This window comes from Rissa tridactyla, chromosome 1, assembly GCF_028500815.1.
Source record: "Rissa tridactyla isolate bRisTri1 chromosome 1, bRisTri1.patW.cur.20221130, whole genome shotgun sequence".
In the NCBI taxonomy this organism is placed as follows: domain Eukaryota; kingdom Metazoa; phylum Chordata; class Aves; order Charadriiformes; family Laridae; genus Rissa; species Rissa tridactyla.
In genome coordinates this window covers 103,737,780-103,758,783 of record NC_071466.1, presented here as the reverse complement: position 1 = coordinate 103,758,783, position 21,004 = coordinate 103,737,780, and the positions used below count along the sequence as shown (strand labels likewise).

Genomic DNA, 21,004 nt, shown 5'->3' with positions numbered 1-21,004 from the left:
AAGCTATATGTAAAAAGTCCATAGCACAGAAACATTATATACTAACATTTGGCTGTGGGTTTTTTTTGTTTTTTTTTTTTACCAAGTGGTAAAAAGTCTTGTCCTTCAAATGGTTAATGATGTGCTCATAGTTCAAGTGAGCTCTGTAGATGTCTGCATCTAGGTTGCCAATGACACTGGGCTTGTGTCTTTGACAAACTGGGTTGGCTAAGCACTGATGGTTCGTGTATTGAGTATGTAGAAAAGGCCTTAAAAATTGACATTGGAGTAAATACATTAAACATAACTTTCTTTCTGTCACGTGTATCTTTATAAAAACTTGTAACACTGTTGTCTGTTTTTATATTTTGTAAATAAATATTTTTATTTGCATTTACCTTAACTTGGTTTGTGTTAAGGATGATTTCAAGGGTCATTAGCTGACAGCAGAGCATACCATCCCCTTTGGGTTTGACAATCCTTAATTTTGGAATACTCTTGTAGTAGCAGAATCCATGTATGTTTCTCCAGGGAGTCTGAAAGGTAACAGAGTGCTTCTCTGATTAATTTTTTTAATGCTTATGAGGACTCTTTGTGGTTGAAACGGCTTTCTTGGAGCAAAATAAACCAGATAAGCTCCCTTCCTGTTGCACTAGGGTAGAGGGGGAATGTGCGTGGATCCTCAGGAAGTTTGACATATAATTTACCTCCAGTCATTGTTGCTAATTGTGAAATCTGATTGTGGCAATTCTGATGCAAGTCTACATTGACATTGAAAAATACGTAATTGGTTTTATTGTTATGCTTTTATTCAAGTCACAGAATTAGTTACGAGAATAAGCAGTCCAAAATGGCCCTGCTGATATATTATGAATTGTTTTAATAAAACATTATGTTCTTAATATAGTGGTTTGTTGTAGTAGGAGATGGAGGAAAAAGTCTTGAGTAACCTGAAGTATTAGCATGTCTCTAGAAGGCAGAGAAGCCTATGAGAAAGAAGCTATATTTGAAAGTCTGAAAGTATAGAGTTGAAGTGTTGTATTTAAGTTTGGAGCATGCACAGGGGACTATTACGCAGAGAAGCCATCATGATCTAAAAAAGTAGTAAATGCGTTTGATGTATCGGTGGACCTACAAAGTATGTCAAAAAAGCCTGCTTTTTGTTGTCAGCCTCTTCTTTCTTGCTTCATTATTTGCAATTTTTGTCTGTGGGGAAGATGTTATTAAAAGTAGGATTGGAAAGGCAAAACTTTACAGAGAATAGCATGCTGAACTTGAAACTGTTTTACTTGACTAAATAATAACAACTTTTCATACTTCAAGCAGAGCTGTTTTTTTTTCAAGATGCAAAGCTGCCATCAAGTGTCTTGACATAATACAAAGCCATGATGGTCTCCAAAATGGTGACTGACCATGTGGGGAAAGTATATGGGAATTCTAACTAACCAGGGTATCTACTAATAGGCCCCAGTCCGGTAAAGCACTAAAGTACACATGTGTGTTTAAGTATGTGAGTGGTCCCAATGTGGTTTCAGTGGACTACTTGCATGCATATGTGTATTGCTGGATTGAAGCTTTTGGTGAGTAGAATAACTTTTATTTATCTCCTGAACAAGTTTCACAAACAAGACATTAAAGAATTATTTTAACTATATAGAGGGAACTTATTTACACAAGAAAGTTTATATTCTGAACAGGCGTTCTTGTACCTATGTGACTGTCAGGTGATTGTTAGAAAATCTTATAATTTTCTTGTGCCTTGTTTATGATCTGTGTTTTTGTCAGCTGGGACAATAAATAAACACTGAAGTCTACTTCATAGATGCATAGGACTTCCGGGATTTTAAGTCTGTCTTGGTCAGTGCCAGATGTTTCAGTAGTGATCTTCCCAAAGGAAATGCTTTTTGTCCTAAACAGTAAAAAAAAATTCCCCATCTTAAAATAAGATTTAATAGCCAGAGTTCAAAAATAATTAACCTGTTTTATGCCATTGTAGGCATTTGTTTCTGTCTCTTACTGTTCTTCAGTATTTACTAAATTCTTGTCCTGGTTCCTGTGACAGGGATTTTGTGGATTAACTGTATTTTTCTGTTCAGCAAATGCAATTTTAAATCAGTTTCTTCTACTGGCCCTTTATTCTAATATAATGTGTGAGAGGCTAAGGTTATTGAGATAGTGACTAACAAAAGATAAGTCTTTTGTAAAACAAATTTTTTAAAAAAATAATAATTAAACCATCGCTTACTTTATGTGCCACCTGCTCTTTTGATTATCCGGTTTCTTCTGTGTTTCAAACAGTTACAGCTCTTTCAGTCTCCTTCACTTGCTCGCATATCCAGGGAAAATTCACTTGTCTCTGAGCACTGTTCTTTTTCTGCTCTCAAAATAGAATGATCCATAAAATGCATATCATCTGAAGAACAGGGCACAAATAATTTTAAAAGAGCTGTGTGCTAGCCATAATTTATTATATCTTTATATCCCCAAATATTTTGGATTTCTCCATTGATTGCTTTGCACAGAGGTTTGCATTAAGCTTCTTGATTTGTTCCATGTTTTTACCCAAATGACTCTAATCAGTATGTGTGAGATAGTTTCAGATTTATTTTTCTTTACACTTTATGCCAGTTCAGCAGCACAGGTCTATCCAAAACCATCAATTTTATGAGCTAGCAGTTTGGTTTTACTTTTATGCAAGTCTGTTTTAGGCTGAAGATTAAGATTTAAAACACTAAAGCCAAGTTCATGGAATACATGGGATTCTTGCTGTAATTTTTTTATATGTTTAACTTGAAGTTTTAGTGTGACGTAATCGTAGGATGCTCATGTGAACAACTGTATGAAGGCTTTTTTTTCTTAATTCCTAGATAAATTACATCTAATTCTGTTGGTTATTGAGATTCCATTGAACAATATGCTTCTCTATTTAAGTATTATGCACCAGAACCGTTTTCTGAAAATAACTGTTTTGATATTTTGTATGTGCAGGTGATACTAAGTTATCAAGGCGTTATAATTTAACTTCAGATTTTGTATTTGTTTAGGAAAGCCCATATTGGATATACTTAAAAAAAAATCCTGGGACTACTTGTTAAGTTGCCTGTTTGTGTATCAAACCAACTATTCAATGTGTAAAACGATGCTGTAGTATCTGTAGTATATTGTATTTATTCTACAGCAGCTTTTTCCACATCAAATGGCTATTATTGTGGTCTGATATATTTTTAAAAATAATCTTCTTCTTCCTAGGGCGTGGACATAACTACAGCTATGAATGATCGAGCACTGGCTCAGAAAAGGCTTAATGAAAACACGTTTGATTTAGAGGCCATGTGCATGTTAAATCGTGCACAGGAACAGGTATGTTGCACTTTTTCATCATCATTTTGATGAACTTAAAGAAAGTAAACCTTCACACCAGCTGATTTTTCATTGTGTATTTTAGGTACAGGTTTTTGGAAGGCCGGTTTATGGGCACATGTTTAAAAGTTCTGCTTTTATTTCGCACTTCTTAACACTGATTTTGAGGATACGCAAACTGTGAACAATGAACTTGCTAGACTGAGCTCAGGCTTTAGGGTTGCTGTACAAAGATGTTCAGCTTTTTGGAGTGTCTGCTTACAAATGAGTGCTAATGAACACAGCACTAAAGTTTAGTGAGGAATCATCATGAAAATTATTGAGAAGCAACAGAGAATTGCAAAGGAAAAATGTGCACACTTTTATTTCAGTCTTACATTTGATTTTTATTTTTTAGATTGACGCCTGGGCTCAATCAAACTCCATACCTGGCCAGTTCACAGGAAGTACTGGAGCACAGATATTGTCCTCGGATGAGCTGACCAACAGTGGTCCCCAAGCATGGATTAGAAAGGTAGAAGTTATGCACACATACTTGTCTAACTATCACATTTTAAATAGCAGTGGAAGTATCGGAAAATGCAAAAAATATGCCTTAAAAATCTATGGTAATGCATGTGTCAAATATAACAGGTTGAGTTAAATCATTGTCTTTTGATCAATTTAGATACTTGCTGCTGCTGTGTCCATTTTGTTGTGCATTAAGGTGTTGTTCATGACATAGAGTACTTCAATAAGGTGTGCGTCTGCTATTTGAATCAGATTGGTTCGTATATACTGTTATCTTACACTGAAATGCCATTCGTGATATTGGTATGATTGCAGTGGTAGGTCCATCACTACTTTTACAGGATTGGGACAGGTGAGGCAAGGTTTGATCCCGATGTTATCGAAGTGATGTTTTGGCATCAACTTCAGTGAACCAAGTCCCAAACAGCCATTTTGTTTGACTTGGTTCTATCTGACTGCTGCTTTGCCTCTACTTGTATCACTAGTGTTTTCTGGGAGCCAAAGATTTGGAATGTTAAACCAGGAGTTGCAGTTGGGTTACTAAGTTGAATGTCATCCTACGGTGAAATAGTTACCTCTTACTGCAGAGTAATACTGGCTTATTTTGACGGTGTGGTGCGTCATACATACATGCGGTTTATAAGTTTTAATAATTCATGCTTCATCTTTGAAACTGAATACTAAACTCTTTCAAGAAGTAGAACTGAGGAATTCAAGCAATATCCACCTTTCAGGCAAAAAGAATAATGAGTTATGGCGGTCAGTCTTGCAAGTGATGTAGTTGAGTATATGCTGTATCTTGCTTATCCTTCCAGAACGCAGAGTTAAGACAGCCCTTAAAACTGGTAGGTTAGATTTGAGGCTTAGCTAGAATTTTCCATAAAAGTTGGTGTAAACTGAACACAAAAGTCTGGAATTATAACATCCTAAAATTAGAAATATTTTTGACAAGATTCACTAACTTGTTTTTCCACTTTATATAGCCAAACAATACAGAAAGCCAGGCAACAGAGAGATCCAAGTTACTTGCTAGATGGGAGTCTTTTTGGATCTTCTCAGTATTAATACAGAGCACAGATAATAAAGTCTTATTTTTAACAATTATTAACTTCTGAGATTGTAACGAAATGTTGGCTTTGATGATTACAATGATTGTCCCTGGTGGAGGAACTTAGAAATATAAAGCACTCATCAGGGATGTATTGGAGAGAAAAGGAGAGCTTTTCTACCGCAAGGCTTTTGAAAGAGATGAGCAAGCCTAGGAGGGTCCTCCCTTTCTGCAGGACCTTGGGTGGGTTCCCAAGGCTACAGAAAGGAAGCAGCTTTGATCATCTCTTTCCCAAGCCTCCTCTTCTCATCCCGTTTTCATTCCTTGAGGTTCTGTGCCTTACAGTGACAGGAGTATCCACTAACAAAAATTCAAGTGAAGGCAAACATGTGTTCCCTCGGTCTTTGAACTTCACTCTGATCTGCTTAAAAAACCTCAACCAAATAAAACAGCAAAACCCAAACAAAACGCTTTATAGGGAGAAAATGAGAGAAGAGTCTGGTGTCCGGCTTTTGAACATGACTGCTGTGAGGAGCAGAAGTATATTGGAACATTTTGTTGAATCTAGAAATCATAGTGAGCTGGCAGAAGCACTTCTGTTCTTCTCACAGCTGTATAAATGTAGTGGTTTGCAGTAGTAGGCGTCCTCCCTAGCAAGCATCATGTGGTTTGTCAGAAAGGAGGCTGCTACTGGAAACAAGAAGAGTTGTTGGGTGAAGAAGATGAGGACACGGTCCTCTTTCCTGCTCTGGCATTCCTCAGCTTGACTTCTTTTGCTCTTTCCAGGTTCCATATTTGCACGCACATTGCCATCAAACTCATGAGATGACAAGTAGTTACAGTCATGCGCCCTCTACAAAATGCATTAGGGGCTACACAAGACTCGTCCTGTTTTTTTTTTAGGAATGGTGGGGCCTGTGTAAACCTTCACAAAACTTAGGTTTGATGAACTTAATGTGGAGGCACATCCTGTGGTTAGAGAATGATTCCACAGAAAAAGTGAAGTAGGGATAATGGGTTCTGAATGCATGTTATCTTTCTCAGTGACATGAATGCAAACCAACCATGAAATGCAAAGTACAGGTTGTATTTTACTTAGGTACTTGAAGTTGCGTGACTTAGTTCCTGTTAATTATGCAACGTAGCACTGAGAAGTCAGACTTGTACTCCTTTTTTTGTCCTAAGAAAATGCATTTTAACATTAACAAAAAAAACCCCTAGTATTTGTAAATTTTTCATCTGCTAGTAGGGCTGTGGAATTTATTGGAGTGTGTTGTGTGTGTAAATTAATGCACGTTTCTGACTGAAGATGTTGTTTACTGAAGGCGTTTTGCTTGGGAGATTGCCATAAGCAATTGCTGTAAAAGGACTTGTGGATGTGCACTGTTCCGCAGAAACAGAGCCTATGTCAGCTAGTCACTTGTGACAAAGAATTAGAACATCTACAGACACTCTGCTTGACAGAGAATCACAAAACTAGATAGATGTAACAAAACAGAAGAGCGGTGTCAGGAGGGGAGAAAAACTAAAAGTACTCGGGGAGCTTGTTTGATAAGCGCTGTCTTCACTTTGCATTTCTTGGATTTCAGCTTTTTTTTTTGTACTTCAAAAAGATTCTGGAGAGGTAATATGTACTCAAACCAAAATATGCCTGCAGTTTCAATTTTATCTCAGTAAAGTTTTGAGGGAATTAGTTACTGAAGTGGTTAACGTTGGCATACTTGAATGATCAACATACCAGTTAGAAGTATGGCTTGTTTTTCTAAGTAATGTGCTAATCCATGATGTTCATACGTAGGGTTCTGAGCAGTATTCATAAAGGAATCATATGTTGTTAGGTTTCTTGTATTGTTAAAACAGATTGATGAACGGTGATATCTCTTTCTTTTGAAAAGTGGTTTCTGTTTCAGTTTATCATCATTGGTGTAATCAGTTCACAAATATGACTGACTTGTTCTGGAGGTTGCTGCTTTTTTTTTTTTTTTTTTTTCCCTTACAAATGCACTGTGCTGCTGAATAAATGTCAAATCAGAGGAAGTGGTCTAATTTTTTTTTCCAAGCAATTTCTGTTGAGGTCTACTTACTCAGACTTTCCCACGCTCACCACTAGTTCCTGGATTTATCAGCTTAATTCTGTTGCCTAAACTTGCTCTCCAAAACAAGATTTTTGCAACATTTTACTCTCACAGGGTAGTGTTTGGGATCTCTCTCATTCAGTTGTGTTAAAGCATGACACACAGTTTTACTACAGCTGTAGAGTGCTGTGCTTTGTCTAGCAAGTTCTGAAAAGTCAGTGTCACTTCCGTTCTCCCACATTCATAGCAGATGAGTAAAACTCGCACTAACGATGGCGGTAAAACTAAGTCTTGTGATTGTCACTTGCACAAGAACTGATAACCCTCTAGCAAGGCCACTTATCACAATACTTGTGTTCTTATTGTCTTACATGACACAATGAGCTTTCCTTGGAAACGAAGGCCACAGGGCAAGGCAGATCAACTGTTCCTTACATTGGACTGGCTCCCTGTTCAGCCCTCAAATGTCTCTTTTTCCGGCTATCCTCAGCGTGCTTTCTCCTGATTATACGCAAAAGCTATGAACAGAAATCCTGAAGCTGATTGCGAGCGTAGTTTTTGTAAGGCATTTGATGGGATTCTTCAGAACGGTATTCTTCCTTTTGTATTGAGGAAGAAGCGTGGCTGCTACTAAAAGTGCCAGTTTATTTAATGGAAAATTCAGCTACTTTGCTGAAGTTTTGCCAAAGATAGATGCGTCTTCCTGGTACTTGACTCAGAGAAATTCTTCGGAGTTAGTCTTAAAGTAATCTTTAAGACAGCCCATTGTGTTATAGCTGAAACTGCCCGCCTAGTGCCTTTAAGGCTTTGCTGTCTTTTGCTTGATAAATTATTGCTGAAAAGAAATGAACCTTCCCTATCACAGAACTTATGTTCCAATGCCATGTCAGCATTGTAAGAAGGAATTGGTATTTTATTTTCAGAGCAGAAATTGATGATGCATTTTAAGGTTTCTCAAATAATTATGGCTTTAATATTTTGCATGTTGTGGCCCAAAGACAGCTGTTGCAGTTAAATGACAGCGACTGTCCAACTTGTGTAGTCTTTCAGAAAAAAAAAAAACCCTGTAAAAACATCTTCCAGATGTGATTTTTTTTTTTGTGTGTGTGTATGTCTGCTTGTTTAAGCCCTTAAATGGTAATTCAGGCATTCGTGTGCTCCAAAATTTGTTGCCCTAAGATAGGTTTAAAAGAATAATAGTTTTAATTAAAATGGCTAAAAAACTCTCTTAAATAATCAGGTTTTACTCTGTGGCCTCCTTTTTAAAGAAAAAGTGTTGACACAAGAACGGGGCTTATTAGTTGTCTCCATCTGCTGGCAGAATGGAAGTGTGCTTTATTGGCTGACCTTTAGTAGACTTTAGCGATCAAAAGATGAGAAAAATGATACTAAATTTTCATGCAGACTTACTCAAATTGGGATGAATGAATGAAAGAGAACAATTATTTTTAAAACAATTAGTTAATTCCAACAACAGTAACCAAATACTTAGAAACCTGGAGTTTTATTGTATTACATACTCTTCAATTTGATATCCTCCTTATGGGACGGATCTGCAGGGGTACATAACTGCTAAATAATTTTGTGAGGCTTGGCCTTTTATGATTTTTAAAACTGAAAGGAAATGTGTATCTTGCTTCCCTGCCCTTGTTAAGGTTTGTACTATTTTTACGTTTTCAAATGTAATTGCAAACACAGCACTATTTTTTTTTTTTTTTTTTTTTTTACCCATACTCAGCACTTCTTACCCATACTCTATTAAATCATGGGCTGAGTGAAGTTGTCTATCATTTAAGTTATAAAAAAATAGAGAATATAATTGTACAGGTGACATTAGAGATTTATATTCAGTTTATTATTTAAAAAACAAACAAACAAACTGAAAGCAGAACATTTTCCCCTGCTGCAGGCCTTCTTTGCTTCTTCAGTAAACGGAATCAAAGTAGGCTTCTCCTGGCTCCTTTCATATTGGTACCAGAATTATTTCATTTAGCCTTTTAGCGTGATGCACAAGTACAGCTATTCTGTAATGAAACAAAACTTTCCTTTCTAATTCCTTGTTTTCTTGGTTCTGTTGTACATATTTAAGAGTCAGCATAGTGTAAGAAATTCTTACTAAAAGTTATCAGATAGGGTTCTGAATTCACACATTAGAAGAGGTGTTTTTAGTAAACTGCACTTTTGAATCTAGAACTCTTTTTATTTTCAGTATTTGGAATTTATTCAGGCTCTGGTAATTCCTATATAGGAACCGGGGGCTTTGATTTTAGCTACAAATAGCAATATTTTGATTCTCTTCTCTCCTTTCTACACCACTCCTAGCCCCTGAATTAGTACATTTACAGGTGTGGTGAGAAAGCTGTGTAACATTAAAATGACCTCATCACGAAATTGCGTTCTGTCGTTTGTGAACTGAATATGCGCTGGTGATAATGAAACAGATGTTTATATTGAAAATTCTATCATTGCAAAGCAGGTACAAAAGAGGAAACGGAACCCAGGGTGACATTGACTGGGGTTTGTATCATTCTCGGCATGGTTGCCCTTTTCTTATGAGAGGTTCCTGGAAAAGAGAGGGGAGGATGAAAATGGAAGTAAGTAAAAGCCATTCTAGGTGTATAGATTGAGGCAGTTCGTATCAAAGAAACTGATTGTCTCTGTGTTACACACACACACATACACACACACTGCATGGTCTGCACCGGTCAGAAAAAAAAGTTGAACTGGAGAGGTGCACTTGGCCTCTCTACTCTTCCATCAGAGCACTTTGTTACTAAATGCAGCACCCAGTTGCATGATTGATAGGTATTTACTGTTTAATAGGTAAATATTTGGAGAAGTCCTGCCACAATCTTCAGCAATTTTTTTTTTATTAATTTTTTTAACACTGTGTATAGTGGGGATTACACACATGCATCATCAGTGTGTGTCAGTTGGCAATTTGAAATCCCCTTAAAAATATATTATCGTTAGTCTCTGCAAAAGTAAGACTCTGGTTTTGTTTACGTACAAATTGAAACCAAGGACCTGTCAGTCCTTTGTCCAAATCTGGGAAACACTTACTTTTGCAAGCGCAACTCAAAGGAGAAAAACAAAACAAAACAAAAAGCCGTTCTATTAATTTGCTTTGATAGTAAGTAAAATTTTCACAAAAATACTAGGCATTGTATCATCTAACCTACTATGCGAAATAACTGATGGACTTATCAGTGCCAGTGTGTAAACTTGTATATTTTAAGGCAAGCAATTTTTTGCTGTGATGGAAATGATTGACTTACTTACTTGGGTCAGCGGGGGGGGCAGAAGAGAGATGATAGTTCACAGAATAACCTGTGAACTTTCACCCCTCTATATGGAAACTTGTTTCAGGGTCAAATCCTTGTAGCTGCCTTCTTGCCACGGTCAATGCCAGCCCTACTATTCACAACACTGCGGCCATCGAGGCCTAGGTACGTAAACATTTAAGGAGTTTTTAAAGTTCTTTACATCAAAACAGATTTTTAAAATTTCTGTTTATAAGCTTTCACCATTTAACAAGTATTATGTTAATGATGATTTGAAAGAATGTGAAGACTACTGCTGCTAAACTGTGTGGCTAAGCGCCTTTTTTTTCCTTTAAAAAAAGAAAAGAAAAACCTGTATGTTTCATGTGGATTTTCAGAGTAGAACTTGAATGTGCAACTGCTGTATAATAAAATGGGGAAACTTTTTTTTTTTTAATATTTAAAATACGCCTAAACACTCTGTGAATGTCATTACTAAATGTGCTTGTATTTTGTTCAATAACTAGGTACACTTGGCACACATGTTGCCAGTTAAACAGTAAACACTGCCTCCTTTCACAAGATGCGAAGAGATGCATTGGAACCAAAGTAGCGTGTTTAAAAATGGACGGTTATCATTTTATTAAGTACATATGTCTGAAATGGGTCCCTTGCCACTTTTGGATTGCATTAGAATTTTCTTAAGTTGTTCTTTTTTGAAAATATTGAGTTGTGTCTCGTGTGTCTGCGTGAACTCTGGTTTATACAAGATGTTAATGTATATAAAGCTAAGGTGTATTTTTTTTGAATTGAGTCTGTGAAAGGTTGTTAGAAACATTTTTTTGGAAGCTCCCACTTACTTTTTTAAATCCCAGTGCTAACTTTAGGACTTGTTTTACTTTTCTTTTTCTGGATAGGATCAGTTCTTAAGAGCAGCCCCTGTAACTGGAGGAATGGGAGCTCAACTGATGAGAAAAATGGGCTGGAGAGAAGGAGAAGGCCTTGGGAAAAACAAAGAAGGCAGCGTTGAGCCTATTATGGTCGATTTTAAGACAGATCGAAAAGGTAAGCCCTTTCTTAAATGTCTTATGGCAGTAAAAACTTCTTGTGTCTGCTTTGGAGATAGGCAAAATATCTTTGAAGTAGTAAGCTTTTTCTGGGTATAGCTTCTCTGTAAAAATTAGCAGAATGATGTAGATGATTTTGGTGCTAGCGTTTCAGGCCCTGGATTATGTATGTAGGCTTTGTCCTTATGCCTGTGAACTCTTCCAGATGTTCTTTAACTTGCCCTAACTTTCCCCTTCCATTTTAAAATGTGCTTCTCAGGGCTTCTTAAGTTTAGGGATGGGCTTCGGTTGGATGTATGGCGGAGGCATGGGCAGGGAAATGAATTGTGGAAAAGCCATTATAGTTGGTCTAGAGAAAGTGGCTGAAGCAGGAATGGAGCAGGATAGAAGATTGAACAGTTCAATCAGTTTTAATCTGGGAGGAAGGACGGAGATGAGAGCTACGGAGTTGAGTTACTGATGCCTTTCAGCTGAAGCCCTGACACGAATAGGCTGTCATGCTGATGTTTTTAGGTCATGCAAATAGATTCTGTTTCCTTTTTTGTCCATGTGATCTCCCTGCTCTTCCGTCTCCTAGTTTGATCCTGCTGCAGGCACCTCTGCTCAGCTACGGTGATGTTTCCCTGATTGTTTCCAAAGATTGCTTTGGCAGTCTTTCCTCCTCTTTATGTAGTCTGTGGCCACAGGTGGAGAACTGTTGCACTTGTCTCATTTGATTAGAAGGAACTATCCCTTTATTCACATGCAGTGTGGTTTATGTGATTGGCCATCTCACCAGCATATTCAGCAAGAGTTCTGTTTTCAGAGTGAATGTTTATGAAAATTTTCCATCTGAAATACCTATACAAGTTCTACCCATTTTAAATACAAGATGCAGAATTTCAGCAGTTGAGATTTATGATTTAAGTGCTCTATTATGTATGTTTCCAAAATAAGAAATTAACACCGACTGCAGGCAAACAAATTCTTACTTCTCTTTTCCTAAATATTTTTAAAAACTGGGAAGCTTTAATATGTGAAATAGATCACTTCTGATACTAAAGCATGAAAATACTTTGAATTATGAGTTTGTGTTAGCTTTTGTCAGTGCTCATAATTGAGCTTGTAAGATAACAAGGCATATAAATGCAAATGTTATGAAGGTTATTTGCAGAGATGCTGTTGGAGGAATCTTTAGGTGTCAAAATTGCTAATTCTCAAATATGGAGATAGTTCAAAACTGCTCAGGTGACCAAGCTAGCAGTGAAAAATATAATTTGAACATTTAAATATTAAGTGCAAGGAGGTAGAAAATGAGAAAGCAGGCCTACATTATGAAAATATCCATTGCTTGCTTTCTACATTCTAAAGACCTAGCGGCCTAATAGGGTTTTATAAATAGAGAAGTGCAACAGCCTCCAAGTACAGAACACAACAATACAGACATCTTTGTTATGTGCGAATAATGACCAGACTGCTTTTCAGCTGTTTTTCTTCCTGTTGTCTTGTAAAGTTCGCGGTGCTGGTAAGAGTTCCTTCATTTTAGCTTGATTTATATCAGTCAGAGAGAAGAAATTGAAAACGGTCACTTTCAGTTTAATATTCTCAAGCAGGCTGCGTAACACAGTGCTGGATTTTTGTGGTGAGGAGGGAAGGGTTACCTCTCTTCGTTAGGTTGATTGCTTCTTGTCACGCCATAGGAAAGAGGGAGTATTGCTGCACAACCTGTGAACTCTTTGAGCATTAAAATCATGGTGGTGGTACACGGCTGTGTCACAGCTCAAGTTCCCAGTTCTAGAAGTGTGCCCCAGGATCCTCATGTGGTTCCTGGTACAAATTTGCTTAATGCCTGCAGAATTTGGGACCGAAGTTTCAAGCATCAAGCCCTAAGGCCTGAGACAGGATCAGGTCCTCATTGTGCTGGATATTCTGTAACAGAGAGTTTGTTCTTCCCGGTTCAGAACGCTCTTCAATAACAGTTAGAAATCTTAGGTGCAGTTAAAGGATGCCTCTTCCTGGCATGTGATAGATTCATCTGAAAATACTGATAATCTCAGTGATGGTCAGGCTTTGCTTTAATTTCATAGTTTTTAAATATTTGATTATTATCATATATGCAATCTTACCTGGTAATTTCCACAAAAAATGTAAAGGTGTTCTGTGTTGATAAAGAATAATCTGTAATGTTGAGCCAGCCAGCCTATAATATAGGGAGACAACTGGCATTATGAAGAGGCAGCATGTTCCGTGCATTAGGAAGAAGAACTGAATTTATGACGAGTAGCTGAACAGCTTCTTCAAACATTAGTGTTCTTTGATGCTTAAATGTGTAAAAAGTCGTTTTTGTTTTTTTGGTTTTTGTTGTTTTTTTTTTTTTGTTTTTTTTGTTTTTTTTTTTTTTTAAGTTCTGCATAGAGGTTTAAAGAAAAGTCAGAAATTTTTGGGAGTCTGTCTGTCACTAACTAACCAACCCATTTTTCTTTTGTAAGGGTTTAAACACATTTGTAGAACTTGTCCCCCAAATAAAATAGTATTTCTAGATGCAGGAACAAGCAGTTTGCTAAGGAGTTACTCAGTTGGCTGCACTAAGACATGAACCAAAAGGTTGTCTGCCTTTGCCATAGCTTTCCCTTAGGTCCTGTTTTTTCCAGATGCCGAGTGAGATCACTGACACTTGTCTCTTGGGCTTTGCCATCAGCCGGTATATTTTTGGTTGTCCGTGTTCAAAGAAGCTGGGTCCATCAGCAGGGCTTGTCAGAGTCCGTTGCAGCTTTCTTGAAAATCCCTCTTGAGGTACCAGGGAAGATGTGGGAGACGAGTGTCAGTGACTCAGAGTAAGGGAGACACAGCATTAATGCAGAGAATGGCATGAGAGGTTTTTTCTTTGGTTGGAAATCTTTGGTTAGTTTGGATATAAAATTTGGTAAGGGGAAAGAAAAACAACCCACAGAGCTTTGTTTCAGTGACTGTTATCTATGAGGGTTTCATGCCACTTGAAAAGTCCCTACTGAGGAGCTGCATGAGTACTAGGACGAAAATCTGTCAAGGAGGGAAGGATTTTCTTTTAAAGCAAAACAAAACAAAATGCCAACCAAAAAAAGCTGAAGGAACAGGAAGAAACTGGAAACAATTGCAGTATCTCCCTGTATTTATTCACCAAAGCCAGGAACAGAAACAAATTGAGGTAAGAAACAAAGTAATGTTGAAGGATTGAAGTCCGAGAAATTCTGAAAAAATGATCAGGTATTTTGCTTATGTGTATTTAAGGTAATGGCAAAATGAATGGAAAGAAACTCGAGTGCTTCATGGTTATTGGCATTTGATACATTTTATTTCGTACTCTTGCAAGATTTTAAAAAGGAAGATGTTTTGCTTCTGTGTTTCACAGTGACTTCCACTGCGACCCTGTGCTCTTTGTATTGACGTGGGGCCCAGTTGCATGCTTTTCTGCTACTTTATATGCCAGTGTGATTGAAATCACAGTAATTGGGCTGTGAACTTGCATGTAAAGGATAAATATTTGAATACCGTTAAATAAAAAGAGCACACGTTATAAGAACATGCTGCTGTGTTAATCGTGTCATAAAAGGACACACTGGGTACACTTTTTACCATTTAGTGGAAATATACTTTGTATGTTGGAGGCAAACTATCTTAAGTGGATGGCTTTTGGGTTGCACAAACCAAATACTGAATGAGAGAATGCTTATAAGTTTATCTCTTGCTCAGTGTTTCTCCAAAGGCAGCACGGAAAACCAGGTGTTTCCTGACTTGCAAAGGACTACTCAAAGTTTTCTACAACCTGGCTTGTTCACAGTCTTACTGGAGCAGTTGAGAAGAAAGTTCCATGTAGTATGGAGGGAAAAAAAATGCTGGATAAAAAGGAGGTTTGAAAGACTTCTGCAAAGACAGTTGTATGGTGTCTCCAGGTTTCATCTCCACTGATAGGTGTTAATTGCTCTACTGCTGAGAATATGGAAATCACGTGGGAATCATAAATATAAACTTTATTGTGTTTTGTTTAGGGCTTGTTGCTGTGGGAGAGAAGGCACAAAAGAGATCTGGACATTATGTTGTGATGAAGGATCTTTCAGGTGAGATTTTTACTTGTCTAAAAAAAATAATAAATCTCATTTAAAATGATTGCTTTGATAGCAGCATTGAAATTTCAAAAACATTTTATCTTTAGGTAAACATCCAGTTTCTGCGTTGATGGAGATCTGTAACAAAAGAAGATGGTCACCACCCGAATTTGTGTTGGTGGATGATAGTGGGCCTGATCATCGCAAACATTTTATCTTTAAGGTGCGTTTGAGTTTCCTTTTTTGCTGTTAGTCTCTCTATTAAAGGCGATGGAAATTCATGTTCATATTTGTATACAAACATATGAGCCACCTCAGGGGTGGCTGAGGACTGCTAATTTCAAAGTCCTGTTTCTGGGAAGGCCAAATCGGAGCTCTCAAGCACATTAATATGTAAATCTCTCAAGAAACACGCTCTTCCACTTCTTACTGAAATTATTAACCTGTGTGGTATCATGGTCTTGCTCTTTACTTGCAGGTGTGGTGTTGAGCCTGACTGTTGTAAAGGTAGCGAGCAAGATTTAGGTACTCTTGTCAATCAGTTAGCTTATGATGTGGGCATTCTTTTTCATGTCATACCTCGTATTAGCAGTTACTATTTGGAAATGATTGAGCTTACAGACCAGGCGTGGATTTTGTCTACCCCTAAAGAGGAGTGACGTAGAGAATGTGCTTCAAGGAGCTATTTAGCACGGCCTCGAAACGGAAGTGAAGTGGCACTTTCTAACGCTTTCTTTTTTTCCTCCCCCTCTTTCATAAACAGGTGAGAGTCAATGGAAATGAATACAGGCCTACTTTTGCCAGCCTTAATAAGAAGCATGCTAAAGCCACAGCAGCAACTGCGGCTCTCCAAGCGATGGGACTTGTACCAAAGGAAAGCATGGTTAATACCACCATGTTTAGGAGTGCCTCACACCGCTAGATATTGTTTTTTATATTGACATTATTTCAGATAATTTTACTCTGCACAAAAATGGTATTTGCCCTTTCATGTTGTAAATACATCGGCAATTCCCACGTTGTAAAAACTGTACAGACACCTTCAGGTTTTTCTTTTGTACCATCAAAATGTATTTAAATCATACTTAGTTTTTGGTATGTTTATATTGTTTACATTAGTGATGTAATTATTTCTTAAACGACTAAATCAGACGACAGACTCTGGAGGCATCAGTAATCTAAACCCTTGTTTTAAAAACTCATGCAATTTCTCTTCAAGACAGAATGTTAACACTTTCATACTGTTTTGTACTACGCTGCGGTTTTCCCTGGTCTCGGTAAAGCTCCTCGCGCACTTTTGCCGACAGCTTGGTAAAAGGTGGTGCGGCGGCTTCACCTTAGTCTAGTCGAGGCTGGCGCGTACTGCTGGACAGATACTGGGCCAGTACCGTCACCCCCGCCAGAGAGCGCCCGGGCAGCCCTGTTGTACGGTGTTAACCCCGCGGCTTCTCTCGCCATTTTGTTTTTTTGGGGGGGAGGGGGTCTAACTGGGTGGCGCACTGCGACTGGCCGTACAGCCCATACTCTAGGACAGACCTGATTAGGCAAAAGACTTGGCTTTCAAAAAAGGGATGGCAGAAAGTCCAGCAATGGAACCGATGAGACTTGCGGTGTAAAGGTGACTCTCCCTGCATGTTCTAAGAGAGGGAGGTGACGGAGTTGTCTATTCCAAACAAATTAACACACTGCCTGATGTTGATTGTATGAATTTGTGGTTAATGTGAATTTTAAACTCTTAACAAATCTACAACTGGATTCGGGGTGGGGGGGTGGGGGGGAGGGGATAGAATGATGCTTAAATTGTTGTACCCGACTTGGTCAATAAAGCAGCACAAGTTCATAATCTTAATCACTGGTCAGTAAACAGTAATTAAAATGTATGCCAAAACAACTTTTCGAAGAAACGCACAGTGTAGAAGTACGCTTTGTGAAGATTATCAGCAGCTGTTAGGGTTGCAGAATCAGTTCTAGTCATTTGTGGTTGCTTTGAACTATTACCAAATTAACTCCTTGGGCTTAAATTTTCCGTAATGGCACTCTGCCCACAAGGAGACAGCCCGATCCAGAGTTTTGGCAGTTTGACAAGGGAGAGGATGTAGAAAGCTTTTCCTTCTTTTTTTCTTTTCTTTTTTTTTTTGTTTTGTTTAACTTAAGAAGTATTAGTACTTTAGCTATGTGCACTTTGAATTGGAAAGGATGTTGTACACCTCTTGCCAGGTTTGACGGAGTGAAGAGCAGATTGCCAGGATTTACAGACTCCAGTCTTTCGGGTGCTTATTTCAGAAAAGTCTTTTCGAGGTCTCTCTGTCACATCTGCTGTGTGACAGAGCAGAGCATCTGTGACAGAGCATCCCCAGCTTCCTCTGGGACACAGTTTGCGAAACACAGTTTGTACGCAGCAAGGCTGTGCTCAGGCCTGAGGTGAATGACCTTTGCAATGGTAGTAGGAATGTGGAGGTGAAGAATTAACGAGTACCTCCTCTTCCACTGACTAAGGTGACTTTGTGTGTATTCTGTCAACTCTTATGGAACAAGGTGTCTGTCTTTGCCCCAAGGATCAATGTCTGATGTTGTGTACAGCAGAGAAATGGTATGTGGTTCTCCACCACACACTTCCGAGAAATAAAACCCCTTATTAGTCTGTCAAAGCGCTGTAGAAATGCCTAAGTTAATCTTAATTTTCATGGACGTAGTTGTCTTTAATTAAACTTTTTTTCCCTTTGGCTTCTCACCTTCAGTCTCTGACTAAGTATTTGAAGGTCTCCTTGCCTCATTTGCTGAACTAGTTGGAAGGTGTGTATAAAAACCAAAAGTAAATACGATGGTGCGACAATGGGAAGTTCTACTCTGAGAGAACTGGGTGTTGTATCTGTCTTAGCTGAAGTCTGGCTTTTTGATGTACGACCTAAAGTGATTAACTCGGGATGTGGGAGCAGATCCTAATCAGACTTTTGTTTAAATGTCTGGTTTGGTAGAGCTAAAACACGAGAGATGTCGATCATTCTGTTTAGTCTGCGGTGTCCATGTCAGCACTGGTGTCGCAGCTGTACAGTGTCAAATCTGGGAAAGCACAATCTCTTGGTTTGTTCTTTTTTTTTTTTTTTTTGGTCTGTATTCCCCATGTATAATGTAAAGATACGTGTTATCTCACAGCAGCAAGGAGCAGATGAATTCAGTCCCATTGGAGACTCCATTTTAAAAAACCACACAACCGCTTAGGAAAGTTCTGGATTTCATGCCTTAAAGATGTGGTACTGTATGTGGATTTAAACTTTGGTCTTAAGGAAGACATATAAAAAAAGAAAATACTTAAGGTCTGTGATGCCCTAATTATGACTGTTCTTGAGGTTTCTGTTTTAGTTTCGTTCTTTGTTGTTTAGAATGATACATGAATCTAAAGCTAGTGCAGCGATGTGCTTCTGTTAAATTTGTAAATTTGAATTGGTTTGAGTGTCCTTTGCATGCAGGAATAGATAAGTAGTGATATATTAAAAAGAACAACTAGGAAACGCTCTCTTGGAACCTGGTTATTTGTGCAGCACTTCAGCTGTCTTAAAGGTGAATAGGCTGTGACTCCTGCCGGTGGAAGACGTGATCTGTTTGGCTGTTGGATTTCCTTTTCCTGCAGAATTATTTTCCTAGAAGTAATCTCACTGAAAGCCCTTCTGACTTCCCTGTCACGCCAGGGAGGAGCATTTTGAAACGGGTGCCCCAGAACTTATGGCCAGCTGCCACCAGAACAATTTCTTGGCAGCCTTCTAATTTGTAGTTTGTAAATAGGACTGGAAGAGCAGGAAGGTGAAATTCCTATGCCTTGGAAATTTTGAAATTGACTCTTAAAGGGCAAAAACTGTATGAAGTCATCTTAATCAACTGCTACAGTCTCTAGCTCTCTCACACGAATTGTAATTGTGATGAAAATTCACCCATTTGGACTGGTTAAATAAATAAATCTTACTGCTCTACAAGTGGCTGGAATAACGATAGTATTTTTGGAAAACAGGTAGAAGAGCAGCAGGCTTGCGTAGTGCAGTGCTGTAGCTTTTATAGGGAAAATTCACTGGAGCCAAGAACGCTTCAAGAACAGCACTGAATCCCAGGGCAGCTGCTGCTGAAATTACAGGCAAAGCTGTGACGTACAACCACCAGCCAGTTTACAGTACAGGGGGGAGCTACAGCTCAGCTAATGGCGCAAAGCATGCGATAAAACAAATGTGGTGGTAAAATTTTGAAATGACACAGTTCTAGACTCCAAGAATGTAATTGCCATTCAAATTTTTTTTTTTTTTAGTGTTTCTGTAACTCTCACATGCTAGATGGGAAAATACAAAGTGGAACTCAAGTTAATAGTAATTATTGTATTTTTCTAGAAACAGACGGGCTCAAGTCCACATACCAAAATGGTTATTGGCTTGGTTAAAATCGCTTTCCCACAGAGGCAACTACAGAACTGCTTTTTCCGATAGCCTTCAGGAACTTGTTCCATGTGCTGCCACGCTCTGTAAGTTGGCCTGTTCCTCAAGCGCAGGCCTGGGAGGTGCTGCCTCTTCCAGAGCTGGGGCAGTGTCTCCGAGGTCACAAGCGGCTTTCGGAAGGGCTGGCACATGTGACAGCCAGGGTAGCTGCACCAGAATGTGGCCACTGTGAGAACTGCTGTTTGTGAGCTGTAGCCCTGGGCCAGGGGTCAGTTTATGGCGGCCCAGCAGTAGAGGCTTTGACTGATGGAGGCAGATGATAAAAAAAAAAAAGGCATTGAGTTAACTTGTTCTCTTAAGAAGTGACGGGGAATGAAAGTGCAGTCAACACACCAGCCACTGTAGAAACCCAGTCTTCGGTAGTCCCCATGATGCCCCTGGCCCTGGCTTTTCACACTTGGTGTCTGATGCTAATCAAACGAAAAGTTCAGTAATTTGCTTCTAGATTAGTTAGTTAGGGAGAAGGGTAAAGATTAAAGTTGGATTGTACTACCCTGAACTCCACCAGAAATGGAGTACTTGACATTATCAGAGTATTTAATATTCTAAGGTGCCTTTTTCCATCATAAGAGAGGGGATTGCCCTTTATCTAGGTTTTCTAGATGTCGTCTTGTTCAGCGCACCGCTAGTCCGACACTGTCATGGTAGTTACTGTAAATTAACACATGTAAACATGAAGTATTCCAGTGTAATTGCATACATGCTGTATTCTTAGGGGTGAGATACATCAAGTGGTGTCAATATAAAGTAACCGAACGGCACAGGAAGCTTTCACAATGCCTCAGTCTGCAGTAACTTCTATACGTGCCCACATCTTTAAGTTTACAGGTTGTTTTCCTCAGGTAAGACCTGGCTACAGACTAACGTCACCGGTTCAGAACCACAGGCAGATTCTGAGGTGGTGAGCAGAATGGCACTGTAGTAAAGATTGAGGGTAGCTGACCAGGTGGCGGGAGCACTGCTTTATTTTCTAACCAAAATACCACTTGAATTAGAAGTCTTGCTGGAGGGCACGATATTGTACTCTATATTCTACATATTGCTCTTCAGATTTAGTATTCTCTGCTACGGGAATCCGGTTACCCAATAGCTGTGTAGAAAGTGAGATACACATCTCCAAAATAACAGCTCTGGCTACTCTACCTGAAGACTGCATTAAACCCGTT

The 21,004-nt window shown here is 38.6% G+C and overlaps 1 protein-coding gene across 6 annotated transcripts in view; it reads left to right on the top strand.

Moving 5' to 3' along the window:
• The window catches only part of SON (SON DNA and RNA binding protein), a 38,828-nt gene extending 21,701 nt beyond the window's left edge, over positions 1 to 17,127 (top strand). For 2 of the 6 annotated variants that reach the window (XM_054189247.1, XM_054189248.1), the window contains exons 7-12: positions 3,229 to 3,339; positions 3,737 to 3,853; positions 11,153 to 11,300; positions 15,307 to 15,375; positions 15,471 to 15,586; positions 16,127 to 17,127. In XM_054189247.1, the coding sequence (XP_054045222.1) occupies positions 3,229 to 3,339; positions 3,737 to 3,853; positions 11,153 to 11,300; positions 15,307 to 15,375; positions 15,471 to 15,586; positions 16,127 to 16,285 (720 nt within the window). In that variant the 3' untranslated portion in view covers positions 16,286 to 17,127. Of the gene's footprint in view, positions 1 to 1,323; positions 1,383 to 3,228; positions 3,340 to 3,736; positions 3,854 to 9,445; positions 9,567 to 10,341; positions 10,422 to 11,152; positions 11,301 to 15,306; positions 15,376 to 15,470; positions 15,587 to 16,126 lie in introns of those variants that run through there. The other 4 variants (XR_008464567.1, XR_008464566.1, XM_054189249.1 and 1 more) reach the window with 4 other exon arrangements.
• The last annotated feature ends 3,877 nt before the right edge of the window (positions 17,128 to 21,004 follow it).